Raw genomic sequence first — 14,000 nt, forward strand, 5'->3', positions numbered from 1 at the left:
AATACATCCAATTCTAGGGCTTTCTCTAAACTGAGTCGTAGGATCATGCCTTTTCCTCTGCGCTTATTAGAAGCTCTGTTAATAACGTATTAATAGCATTCCTTCGCACGAGGTGACAGTCTACTGTATGTGTTAATGTGAACTGAACCGTGTACAACGGAGTGTTCTATGTCTCCCGGGCATAAATGAAACCCTTATGCAGATAATGGACTAGTAATTAAATTAGAATTTGAGGTTCTCAGACAATGAGTACGACTCATCGCCTTGATGATGGAGGCAGCAAATACCTTTGAAACGTTGATAAACTTCTGCCAGACAACACGGAACTACTTCGCTGAAGACAGGCATCTTAGAAACTTAATTATTGAGTTGGAATTTACAACAAAAATGTTACAAATTAATTTTGCTTTTCGTTGTTGTAAAATAATGTTATAACCAAGTATAGGCAATTAAAACTTAAAAATGTTTTAAAAGTTTTGTATCTGAGAGTAATAGTAGCTCACAGTGAGGGTAGAATGATGTATTGCAATAGAATATTTAGGACTATTTGAGTAATTTTGCAAAAACCATTCGCCTTGACATCTATCAATTTATATTTTTCAAAGATTTGTTTGTTAGTTACTTTATTTTATTGTTACTTACACTTCTCTGTTACGAATCTGCTGCCTGGCAACAATAATTTACCGAAAGGCACGGTCCAGTGGTTGATATTCCTGTCTTCTATTTGGGGGATCCGGAGTTCAATTCTTACCCCGGAGACCGGCTATCTTCACTGACGTTTATCCTGGTGTTTTTCAGTCCTTCCAGGCAAATGGCGTAAGATTAACTGAAATCAGCCACGACCTCTTCCTTCCAAATCAATTCTAATATATTATTCATAAACCTACTGGTTACTGTACTGTGTAACATTCCGCAGTGCGTGTTTAAAATTAAGCCGAGTCAATTTATGGCCAAAACACACAAATATTTCCTATTGGTCGATATGTTGTTGTTTGTAATTTCTTATACAATTACCTTAATAAAGATTTTAGTGGAATATTTTTGGGGGATCCGTCACAATGAAAAATGTCATGACCCTACAACTAATTGTTTAAAATGTTTCTTTTACGTCAGAAATATTCACTGTCCTCATGTTGTTGCGAGGAGTTACGAAGGCTAGGCAGTAAAAACATATGAGGACAATGACATGTTATTAATTACCTTGAAGACACTGTGACAACATAACAGAAAAATCAGATGTTTTGACCAGAAACTGGTATAACTTGGAAAACAATGAAGTTTAAATTTCACTTGTCACCGTCCTATTTTATGATACAAATATGAGCAGATAGGCTACTGTAAAAAGTTCTCTGTTTTTTGTCCGGTGGACGTGATCTGTAGAGGATGGTAATTATTTGTCCACGATCGATAGACATTTCTCAGCCTAAAGGTTGCTAAGCGACCACAATTAGAGAATATAAAAACCAACTTGTGTTATTTATAAGCTTGCAAAGACAGACTGCCGGCGAAATGCATCTTTTAAGGAACTGCTAGCTTTTTACCGAACGTCACACTCGAGTGTTTATCAGTCTGCTTCTTATTCAGTAGGTTCCGAGTTGAAAACCCGGACCGATGATGGGCTATCTTGACAGGATTTTTGTGGGCTTCCTCTCTCCTTCCAGGGTAAGACCTGGAAACTAGTCTATTTTAAATTAGCCCACGATCAATTCCACCCCTTCCATTCACATACCTTCTAATTCATTATTAATGATAATTCGGAGCTACACAATCTGAACTATTGACTGTGTCATTAAATACTTATGTTATGTACTCGTGGACGGTTTGAGGCACATTTGCACAAGACTATTTGTTACACAAGATCGGCACGGAATACGGACTATTTTAATTTGTAAATAAATCGTGTTACTTATAAAGGAACATAAATGTATATTGGTCTATTTCTGAACTCACTTGAGCAGAGTAATTGAAAAACTGATAGTTTAGGATGTGTGATCCGAAGCTCTCATTCTGCATTCAAGCACCTAACACGACTGGTAGCCCAAGAATAGTACATCGTGATAGTTCAGGAGCTCAGTACGTGGTAACCCTGGTCTTCAACCAAGAGATGGAACGGAAATTAAGTCTTAATTAAGGAGCGAATGATAATGTGTCGGCTTGTCACAGTGTCACGTGTATCGGAGACGGTGATAGATGACAGTGGGGCACAGGTGCAATGATGATTAGCATGAAAAAGTCAAAGATCCTCGCTGTACCATTCCACACGGATTCCCTTTCTATCGAATCCGAGTATTGTGTGTGGGAAGCCGTTGTCTAACCGTCTGATGTTGGTTAGCCAGTAGACAGAGAATAATTTTTAACTGAATAAAAATGAACTCCATTAAGCAGAGTTCCTGTGAAACTAATTAATACTAAATTGAAACAAATTATTCCTAATGTGATATATTGTATTCTCTGACTTTTATGGAATTCGGAGATTCATACATTGTCAGCAACGACCCGCCATTGGCTCCTGTATTGAGCCAGGTGAATCCAAACCATATGCTCACACCCTGCCTCTTTAATATCTGTTTTAATATTATCCTCCCATTTGCGTTTGTTTGACGCTCTACGCCCATCTCCTACTTAATTTTATCGCCTTTCCCACATTTTGCGAAGATACAGGAAAACTGAAAACATGATAAAGGAAACGCGTGTAGTATAAAATGCATAGCAAATGAAATATCATAATAATTTACTGAGTTGGACTACGGAAGCCGACGGTGTTAGAATCCGAAATGAACATGGAAAATATTTGTAGCTCAGTCCATGTTTTTATTCATCGACGGTTTCTTCATGGGAGATATGGAACCTGTCAGTCAGACGGATCCATGCATCATGCGACAGGAGAGAGATAAAAGCGGCAGTCATATAAAATGGGATGTTAGAAGACAGTGAATATCAACGCAGCCACATTCGTCCTCTTCAATAAGAAAAAGAAGAAGAAGAAAAAAGTTGTCAGTGGAACCACGGTTCCGGAGAATTTGACGTAAATACGTCTATACGGAAAGAAAGTTTATATATTGGCTTTATTCTAAATATTTCCTTTATACATGCTTTACAATTGCTTAAAGTTTGATTAAGACAGTGCTTATTTAACCTGAATTAGTTACGCTTAAGATGGGTCTGTGGTAGGTGAATGTAATTTAAAGTAATGTAATGTAATGAAATGTTTTATAGGTAACAACAATGCCGAGTAAACAGATGACGTTTCCTAGGTAACAAAAATGCCGAGTAAATAGATGTTTCTTAGGTAACCATTATTGTCGATTTGTTGATAAACAGATGAAGTTTATTAGGTAACCATCTTACACATTTTCGTCACACTTTTTCGTCACACTTTTTTGCGGAATGACACTGACCCTAAAATATAGACGTATTTACGTCAAAAAGAAACACGAGAATGTATTAGATGCCCATGAATAAATGCAACCTCGTCAGCAGCACAGCTGTTTCTGTGATGATCGTGTTTTTGTTTTTACCTAAAGGGTGGACGCAGAGCGGATGTGAGAATTCAGAGTAATTTAACCCAATCTTCAGAATTATCTGATTTTGTTCTCACTTTCGGCCTATTTTCATACGTCACGTTTTGTTAGCACTTTACAAAATAATATTAGGATTATAAAAACAAAAATATTGCCATGGGTTGGACATGGAGCGCAGTGTTCCCGTCTTCATGGCATTTGTTGTCATTATACATGTGTGTTTATTAATCGATGTTAATGAGATACTCCTTTTGATGCAAATCCGAAAAAAAATTAGTGATGCATTTGTCACTAATTTATGATATAGCACGATCTGTATTCTATATATTTCGGGAAATCGTGCTCAGAATAAATGGGTTGAATTGGAGATCTTCAGATAGGAAACCGTATGATGACGCTAGCTGGATCATCTTCCAAAGGCGTCTCGTTAGTGGATGTCATGATTCATAGCTCTCGTGCTCGCTGCCACAGAGGGTATGGTAGCCGCCGATAACGAGGGGATTTCGTACCCAGACGAAGTGAAAATATATTACGGCGAGCAGTTATTTTCAACTGAACGGTATGGTAATAGAGCCAGCTTCGCATTTCTCTTGCTTTCAGAAGAAGAAAAAAAATCACCAAAATTCTGACCTGCAGGATTAGGGGCCTTTTCAGCGGAAAATATCAGAACCTAGTTGCTGTATATTTTTCACAATAAGAAGTGACAAGAAAATACAAATGTGTTTAAGCAACCAATTAAAAGTACCATGGTCATTGAGAACCTGGTAGTCGCTTAGGCAATTAAGAAATCCCCAGACTGTTATGGAGCCCAACTCACTACTCACTGTTCTGAAGAGAGAATAGTTATTCAATTCACATTCATATATCATTAGTTTTATTGGCTTATAACAACTATTCCTATACTTGTTTATGAAAAATTATTTTTTACTTTACTATTTTGATGTGTCATCTGAAAATCATATTATTATTATTATAAGGCTGTATAAGGGGATTATGTTTTTAAACCTCTGACACATAAACATTGAATCTTGCTTACGTCATGAATATTTTGAGTAATAAATCACTCTTATCATAAGACTGGGCATTCATTTTCCGCGAAAAGAAAGAGATAAAAGTGCCTCACCCCCCTAAAAAATTCTGAGCAAACGATAGAGGAAAAAGGAGCTTCCTAAAAGCGTGGGCATTTTTTTGTTGTTCATGAGTTGCAACGAGGCTGCAAGGGTAAAATATACAGCCTATAACATTCAAGTCACGTGTAGCAGCGGCATCATGAAAATTGCGTTTCGACTCTCGTATTTTGAGTGTGCTGTAGTGTAGTGCTGAAATTCTGAAAGTAAGAGACCATTGGGGATACATAGGCGTAGATAGGAAGATAACATTGAAGTTAATGTAAAACAATTGGGATTAATGATGGACTGGCGTTAACTGTCTCGGTATAGGGTCCAGAGGCGGCTGTAGTAAACAAGACAGTGAATCTTCGGGTCTGAAAAGATGCTGAGAATTTGTTGACCGGCGGTCAGCTTTCCAAGTAGGCATTTGCTCTGTGGAGTTAATTTGAACAGCTGATGACTTGTGTTTGCAGGCGGCACGATGTATGGGTTGCTACTGGAAAACATGGCGGAGTACATCAAGCAGGTGTATGGCGAGGACAAGTGGGAGGAAATCCGACGCCAGGCAGCCGTCGAACAGCCCAGTTTTAGCGTACACCAGGTGTACCCAGAGAACCTCATACCACGGCTAGCTAAGAAGGCCATCCAGGTCAGTTGACAATCTTCGGTAGTTCAACAGGTTGACATAAAAATGATGTATCTCATGCATTTACCTGTCAGTGATTTGGAAGTCTGCGAAGAGACGACAGTAACTGTAGTTTGGAGCCACAGCGAATATAGGTGCTGCTGTGGACTGAACCAATCGCCTTGAAGTTGAACGTAGACATGTTAAGAAAAACGAAATGTATTCCAAGTCTTGGTCTGAAGGATAAAGGACATTTGGAAGACGTAAGCGTAGATGGGCGGGTAGTATGAAAATAAGCCATAATAGAAGAGAGCGTGGCTCAGTTGCTGGTTTTTGTGAACACGATAACGAACCTTTGGGTTTCGTAAAGATGGAGATTTTGTTGATCATATTGGCGATGTCAGCGTATGAGAAAGGATTCTGCTTCTTGGAGTCTTCCGCATCAGAGTTTAATTGTTCCGACTTTCAGTCATTCCATGCGATTTTCATCATGTTTCTGTCATTTCGTTTATAACCTTCCGAATGAGAACATTTAGTTTGTCAGAAAGACCCGTATTCACGCATTTCATTTACATAATAAGGATAAGAATAGGGAGGTGCTGTTTTTGTTGGGATTACTTCAAATGTAAGCCATTACGCTTTTGAAAAGGCAAAATTTAATTTGGCTTGGAGGCAGGCGTTTTCTGTAAATGCAGTTCCCACGAATAATTTATATAAAGTTGTCAATGTTATAAAATTATAAACAGTTACGCATTAAATGACGTAGCTGGCACGATACAAAATGAAAGACCACATTATAAAGAGAACGTTTAATTCAATGCTACCGTCATTCATCAATATTAAACTTTACGTACCGAAATTCAATTTCGTGGAAACTTTATTTCGTGAATCATTGAACGGCTTTAGCTAACGCTGAAAGAATGTCAAATGCGTAATAACACAGCACATCTCATATTGCAGCGAAGTAAATTTTTGAGTGTAATGACATAGATCTGGGGAATTCAGTTGAATTACGTTCATATATTTAACGATGCTGTTAGCTGAGATTATACGAGGTGCGATCGGAAAGTTTTCAGACTGTGTCAATAGAGGGCGAACCGGATGTAGTACGAGCTTCTGTCGCTAGGGGGTGCGGCCTACATTCATAGTGAATCAGTGTGCCAGCCGGCATTATCGAATTAGCATTTGTTTCTTAGTTACGGGTGTTTTGGTAGTGCATTACACCGACCCTCCTGCGATTTCGGAATGGCGTGTGCATCAAATTTTGCCAAAGACTCGCCAAAACGGCTACGGAAACCTATGAAATGCTAAAGCAAGCATTTGGGGAGTCCGCAATGGGTCGTGCACAAACTTTTGTGTGGCATTCACGTTTTAAAAATGGCCGAACTTCTGTCGATGATGACGAGCGTTTTGGACGACCATCTTCGAGCACAACGCCCGAAAATGTTACGAAGATTCGGCAGGCCATTCACGAAGATCGACGTCCTACCATCAACGACTTGTGCGACATTGTTGGGATAGGCTATGGGACCTGTCAGCTGATTCTAAAGGAAGAACTCCACATGCGACGCATCGCAGCCAAGTTTGTGCCAAGGCTCCTGTCTGAGGACCAGAAGCAGAATCGACTTCTCGTTTGTCAGGAGCTCAAAGATCTTGCAAGAACCGACGGATGGATGAATTTAATACCTGAGGTAAGTGTACGGGTTTTTATACGCGCAGTCTGGAAACCTTTCGATCGCACCTCGTATAGCGACGAATGATAGGGCGGCTAAAGAACATTGAATTGTTAAGGATGTGGAATGGAGCGATCGAGGTCCAAATTAAGGTACGACATTTTCCTCAAGGGACTAAGAACGCAGCGAGAAACCTCAGTAAGGTTAGCCGGTCTGCGGGTCGAGATTTGAACCCGAGACCTCACGAATACTAAAGCTAATCACATGGCAGCTTCCTGCCTTCTCCTTCCGAAAGAAATAAAAATAAATAAACAAATGGAGCAAAGGTTTTATGTGACTTCGGAGATGAATTCACTGACAGTGAACTCCCCAAAGGTTATTCTTTCTCGTACATTCTGAGGTGATTCATGTGGGCTATAAAAGTCGCGGGAGCTACTACATTTACTACACTGACTAGAAACAGTGGGGGGAAACTAAATGGAATAGAGAAAATTGGTTACATCAGTAGTGTGTTTGAAGTCGTCAATTACCAAAATGCTTCGAAGCATGAAATCAGAAACAGAGTTCGGTCATCATGCCTAAGAGACTTCCTTTTTGTGAAGAACTCAAATCTTTTCTAGACGCTGTTTTTATTTCTGTTTTGCACTCATTGTCATTGATGTTAATTTGTTTATTTGATGCTGATTTGCTGTGAATTAAACCGGACTGCACTGCATGCTGCAAATGACGAAATGACGAAAGAAATGGCAGTATTCCTACCAAGGAGAAAGGTAATATTAACAAAATTTAATGTTGCTGTTTCTAGGTGCTGGGAGTTACTGAAAGGGAATTCTTTGACCAAATGGGAGTTCACTTTGTGGGCTTTGTGAGCCAATATGGTTATGATCGCGTTCTATCCGTGCTGGGACGGCACATGAGGGATTTCCTCAATGGTGGGTATGGTGCTCTGGAAATGATTGATATACCATCGTTTCAGTACATTTTGTTATAATTTTTGTTTCAGGTATTCAGACGTATTGATTATTTCATTCTTTAAATCTTGTAGAAATGATTTCTTGTTTCTCCTTGTATGAGATTTCCCCGTATTCCTTTGACTGTGGTATATTACATCACAGGAAAACAAAACGGAATCAGCTCCAAGTATAGATAAACTTAAAGAAAACGAAGTTTAAATGTTTCCTATGGCGTTGTGACACAGTGTGTGTAGTTATTCTGTTCGACCTTATCAAAGTTCTATCAGGAGGTGCAACAGAGCATTTTCATGTCACAACCAAAATATGCTCTCAGATTAATCATTCAAATGAAATCTGCAGAACTCATGTAATATAATCTGTGAATCAGTACCTTAAGAAAATCACATGTCAAATTATTATAAACTTACATGTGAATAATTTTCTTCCTAATTGTCACACATTCACATTCCATAACTGCTCAAATAAAGTTACGATTTTTGTAATGAAGTCAACAATTCTTGTATTGCGTTTTGTATTTCATTGCACTTGCACTAATATCCTTGTTTTTTTTCTGTTAGGATTGGACAACCTACACGAATACCTCAAATTTTCATATCCCCGCATGCGAGCACCATCTTTCATCTGTGAAAATGAAACGCGTGAAGGTCTTACACTTCATTATAGGAGTAAACGACGAGGCTTTGTTTACTATACCATGGGCCAAATAAGAGAGGTAACAAGATGCGAGTCTGATATTTAAGATTATTTGTGAACTGTGTTTTGGCAGTCTTTGTTTTTGAGGTTATGGTATTAAATAAGTCATCTAGGCCTGCACTTGTATGGACTTTTCATCACAGTGCATCATATCATTCTCCACTAGGCTTGCGATACAATTTAATATCAGCATTTTCTGGAAATGTCAAAGAGTTTTTATTACGTAGGAATAAGAAATTACACCCCTAGCATTTTCATGTTTTGAAGATGCTTTTTATAACACTATGACAATTACATATGCTGTCAGTTAAGGTAACATGTTTTTTTCAGATCTGTTTACTTAATTCTTATATATATGATTACATTACATATAGTGCAATTTCTGAAAATGCTGGTGTTCAGGTTGAATTATGTCCTGCAAAAATGAGACAGCTAATTCTTGCTAAAAACTACAGTACAATTGCTCCATTTTCACTAACAGTGTAACATGCCATTCTTTGACTGATACATTGAGAAGCTTTTTTCATATATGAAAAATGCAAACTAATTTTTGGCCAAAACTTAATGCACACTGTTTCTTACTAGACCCTTCAGTTGTTGTGCACATGTAAATGTTTCTTTTTTGAGGTAATTTTCTAAAGAGACAGATTTTAGGTTTGGCGTAGTTATAATCGCTTATTAAACATTTTATTAAAGTGACTGAATGGCATTCCTTTGAATAGGGGGTCACAGCAGGAGCGTTAAATGTCGCGGTCCCGATCGAACTCATGTACTATTGGGTCGCGAATCCTGCTAACCACCAATGCACACCATGCTGAATGGTGTGTACTGGATACAGAAAAAAAAATTCCTTTGAATTAATTATCCATGCAATGTACATTAATTAATAACAAGTTGTTCTATGTCTGACAATGTACCAAATATTTGTGATATTCATATTTTGGTTTGACTGAGTTGGCAGACACAACTAGCAGGAAATTACTAACATCATATTGGCTGTTGTGCACATCCATTTGAAAATAAATCTTCGGGTAGTTAATTTGTTTGAACAAACATCTTTAATATGATATGTTTTCTGAACTCAGGTAGCAAGACATTTCTACCATAAGGAGATGCTAATTGAGCTGGTGAGAGAGGAGCTGTTGTTTGACACCGTTCATGTTACCTTCCAGCTGACATTTGACAACCGAGCATTCACATTAGCGTCGCTTACCATGACTCGAGAAGAGAAACATTTGCCCATTAGTGCTTCTATGTTGTTTGAGATATTTCCATTCAGCGTTGTGTTTGGGTGAGCATAACAATTTTCAAGTGGCGTCTTGTGAAACTTGGGTCTTTTGAATAGCTGAATGACTCAGTGACTCAAAAAGGACTGTGCTCCATGGAATTGGTTAGTTATCCATAATTATAATCATATTGGTCTGCTGATATGGTACCAGTTTAATGCAAAACCCAAATTGTTTACAATATTTTTGAGGTCTTATCCAGAATTTGTTATGATGAAATACATTTTTAAATAATGCTTCAGAAATATTTTATTTTTTATTTTATTTTATTTTTTTCTATGGCTCTCTGGTCTGTATTCTGTCCATGGTCTCCTCAGTTCTCCTCTTCCATTCGGTCCTCTGTTAGGTCCGTCTATCCGAGGCTATGATCGAGGTTTCGAGACATCTTCCTTTTTACGGTGCAAGGTGCCTTGCGACCAACCCCCAACCTGGAGGACCAGGGTACTTGTCTTAGGCTGACCTCTCCCCCTCGACCTATATGAAGTGCAGTACTTTTGTATGATACTGTATTACTACAAATTTATGTTTAGGAATTTAAATATTTTGAAAACAGAACAGTTAATTCTATGAATGCCATTTTCTTTATAGTGGTGTACTGAACCTGAAGGATTTTGACTTTAATAAAGCATAATGCAGTGTATTTTATTGAATTGGTAACAAAAGAATAAATGAACAATCAGTGTTATTTAAATCATACTTAATCACTTGTTTCAGATCTGATATGGTGGTACGCAGTATAGGAAATTCACTCATGGTAATATTACCTGATCTCATTGGGAAGAAAATCACGAATTGGTTTGATCTTGTACGTCCACTGATTGCTTTCAAGTTTCAGTCGGTAAGAAAATGTTATTGGGTTATGCATTAATTGAGAAAATAATATCATAAAATTGTGTAAAGGTTTTTTATTATAACTTTATTAAAATAAGATAAGTCCAGTTGTTTTAAAATCTGTTTATCTGCCCACATTTGACTGCCAGAAGCATTAATTTGTCAGTGATATAAATACTTTCATCTTACTTTTGGATGTGCATTCAAGTGTTCTTTATGTATGGTGCAGGAAGTGAATGTAGGAAGTGCTTGCTTGATATATGCAATATGCAAGCTTTTATTTCTGTATTTCAACCTATTATAAAATTGACTTAAATATATGTTTTATTACTGTTGTGTAAATGAGTGAGTTTTTTTATGTATGTGAGTTGTGCAGTGGAGGGAAATGGTACAGTCTGCTATTGGGCCTACTATTATTAGCTGAAAGTTGATGTAAAGTCCACGTCAATAAAAGAGTTTTAAATTAGGAAAGTTTACTTTACTATTTGGTTTTCTTGATCCAGATTCTGTATCGAACCAACAACATCTTTGAGCTGGTGACAGTTGAACCTGTTCTAACTGAACGTCCTTCTGACCGAAAGAGGGACATTGTCCTTCTTAGTGATGAGTCTGATAGTCTACCAGACGACAAGAAGCTCAGGCTTAAAGGTATACCACACAAATGTGAACAGGTGAAATTTCAGGAGTCTTTCAACAAAGTAATCATAGAATACATAGTTATATTGTATTTTTCTACATATTCATCTTATGCTTTTCAGTGTATTGAGTGCAGTGGCCCAAAGGTATCCTTGATTCCATCAGAATAAAATATTTTTGGTTGGGTATTAAGCCATTCTTGCACCACTTCTTTACATTACCATGCTTACTCAGAATCCATTTCACACATGCATGATCTAGTGGTTAAATTTGAGATTTGTTATCAAAACTCAACCAGGCTACTGTTTTGAAAACTGTAAGTGAAAATAAAAAGTTTTATTAGTATGATGACAACCAGTCAACCAAAGACAGAAGAAAAGCCAACACTTGAAACATCTCTTCTTCTTCCTAAGATGTTTCCACTTCATGTGGACTGCCTGATAAACATGTCTCTCCATCTCTCTCTGTCTTCCCACATTCTTCCTTCTTTCTGTGTGACATGTTTCCTAACATGTTTCCATCTCAATCTTAGTCTTCTTTTTTTTGTGAATTTTACTTTTGCTTTCATGTTTAAAACATTCTGTCTTCATTTATGCCCACATCCTATTATGATAGTGCCTCAATTATTTAGAGAATCATAAGATCTTTTCTTGTCATCAGGACAAATGATATACATGGACAACTGGAGGATGATGATGTATTTAGGAACTCCTGTAATGCCAGACCTCAATTCACTTATCACCACAGGTCTATACATCAATGATCTCTCCATGCATGATTTCAGCAGGTAAGTGGTAGTTTCTTTGTATTAAGATGCCTTTTTGACTTCAAAATCTGATATCTCAAAAAATAGTATATTAGTTATTATAGTATATTAGTGCTGCCTCCATCATCAGAGCGATGGTGGAGGCAGCAAGGACCTCTGAAATGTCGGTAAACTTCAACGAGACTACATAGTGCAACAACCCAGAAGACAGCCATCGTCAGGACAGAAGGGGTTAATATTTTGCAAATTGACAGAACTATAAAATTATAATTTTACCTCTGTTTCATATTGTTGTGAAATTTGGTCTCTCACATTCAGGGAAGAACATAGATTTAGACTTTTTGGTAACAGGATGCTGAGGAGCAGGTTAAAATATTTGCTACATTTCATTTCAATATAAAACAAGACCACACAATGAACTTAGTTTTCTTATATCTGTAACGAATAACAGGTACTTTCTGTTAATCAAGGATATAGAGCCACTGTTAGTTTTCTTGGGCATGTAGCGCGCACGGATGAGACAAGAGGTGTGCACCGGGTATTGGTTGGGAAGCCTGAGGGGAAGAGACCACTGGGGAGACCTAGACGTAGATGGGAGGATAATGTCAGGTGGGATCTATGGGAGATAGGAGTTGAAGGAGACTTAATTTTGTTCACCCAGGACAAGGTCCGGTGGAGGGCTTTGGTTAATTCGGTGATGGACCTTTGGGTTCGGTAAGCCGTCTAGTTAGTTAGTTAGTTTTCTTACTGAGTTATTAATGTTACAGAACAGTATGTGGCATGTGTTCAGAGAGATGAAGGAAATGTCAATTGGAGTCCCCTAAGCCTTTCCCATAAATGTATCTGTATCATAAAAATTCTTATTGGTAGGGATCTGATGTTGGCTGGAACCCAGCAGTCAGTGGAACTGAAACTAGCTTTGGATCAAGAACAGCAGAAATCAAAGAAGTTGGAAGAGTCAATGAGGAAACTTGATGAGGAAATGCGGCGAACTGATGAGTTACTGTATCAGATGATCCCAAAACAGGTGGCAGACCGACTTCGCACTGGCGAAAACCCCATTGATACATGTGAGGTATGAATAAGAATTAATTGTAGCAGTTACAGCACTACATACCATAGGTTTTCTGTAAGTTCTGAAATATGTTGCAGTTGTGTGGATTTAATTGCTTTGAGACTGAAATATCCATGATATTCTACAATATAATGCTGTTTTTTCATTTCAGTAGTTCGATGTTTTGCTCTTTTTCTTCTGGAATTATGAAGCTGTGATTGACTTATTTATTTATTTATTTATTTCGTATCCAAATACACACCATTCAAAGTAGAAATCATTAAATAGAGTAATATTAATAACATAGAAATAAAGAAAGGAGGTTGGGGAAAATTTAGTATAGAATAAATATAAAAGTAAATTTACAACGTATATACAAAACTAGATTGGCTTATAAACAATCTTAATAAAACTATTGTAATTTAGAGGTAATTACTTCTGAAGTCAGAGAAAAATATTGAATTACTGAGAGGTATTTTACTGACACTCAAAGGAAATATGATGTAACTCTGATGAATATAGATTTATATTGTCCAAACATAAAATGTGCTTATTGAGAGGATTAGGCTAGAGGGTGTTTGAGAATGTTATATATTTGTTGCAGTAGTACCTATTAATAATTTGTAAAACAAAATGCATATTGACAGTGACTATATGGCAACCTTTGTTTCTATTGTGGCAGATGTTTGACAGTGTATCTATCCTGTTCTCTGATGTGGTGACATTCACAGAAATATGCAGCCGTATCACACCTATGGAAGTTGTCTCAATGCTCAATGCGATGTATTCCATATTTGACACGCTTACTGAACGAAATGGTGTCTACAAGGTA

At 37.5% G+C, this 14,000-nt stretch overlaps 1 protein-coding gene across 9 annotated transcripts in view; it reads left to right on the forward strand.

Annotated features, from left to right (window-relative positions):
* Positions 1 to 14,000, forward strand: part of Gyc88E (Guanylyl cyclase at 88E) — a 72,521-nt gene that overhangs the window by 49,965 nt on the left and 8,556 nt on the right. For 7 of the 9 annotated variants that reach the window (XM_087354154.1, XM_087354152.1, XM_087354158.1 and 4 more), the window contains exons 3-11: positions 5,104 to 5,279; positions 7,734 to 7,860; positions 8,460 to 8,614; positions 9,681 to 9,886; positions 10,596 to 10,719; positions 11,216 to 11,360; positions 12,009 to 12,135; positions 12,985 to 13,189; positions 13,851 to 13,997. In XM_087354154.1, coding sequence (XP_087210280.1) covers positions 5,112 to 5,279; positions 7,734 to 7,860; positions 8,460 to 8,614; positions 9,681 to 9,886; positions 10,596 to 10,719; positions 11,216 to 11,360; positions 12,009 to 12,135; positions 12,985 to 13,189; positions 13,851 to 13,997 — 1,404 coding nt within the window. In that variant the 5' untranslated portion in view covers positions 5,104 to 5,111. Of the gene's footprint in view, positions 1 to 5,103; positions 5,280 to 7,442; positions 7,699 to 7,733; positions 7,861 to 8,095; positions 8,249 to 8,459; positions 8,615 to 9,680; positions 9,887 to 10,595; positions 10,720 to 11,215; positions 11,361 to 12,008; positions 12,136 to 12,984; positions 13,190 to 13,850; positions 13,998 to 14,000 lie in introns of those variants that run through there. The other 2 variants (XM_087354160.1, XM_087354159.1) reach the window with 2 other exon arrangements.

This window comes from Zootermopsis nevadensis, unplaced genomic scaffold, assembly GCF_977971745.1.
Source record: "Zootermopsis nevadensis isolate Lab colony 2312 unplaced genomic scaffold, Znev_1.0 Znev_ptg000022l, whole genome shotgun sequence".
NCBI lineage: Eukaryota > Metazoa > Arthropoda > Insecta > Blattodea > Termopsidae > Zootermopsis > Zootermopsis nevadensis.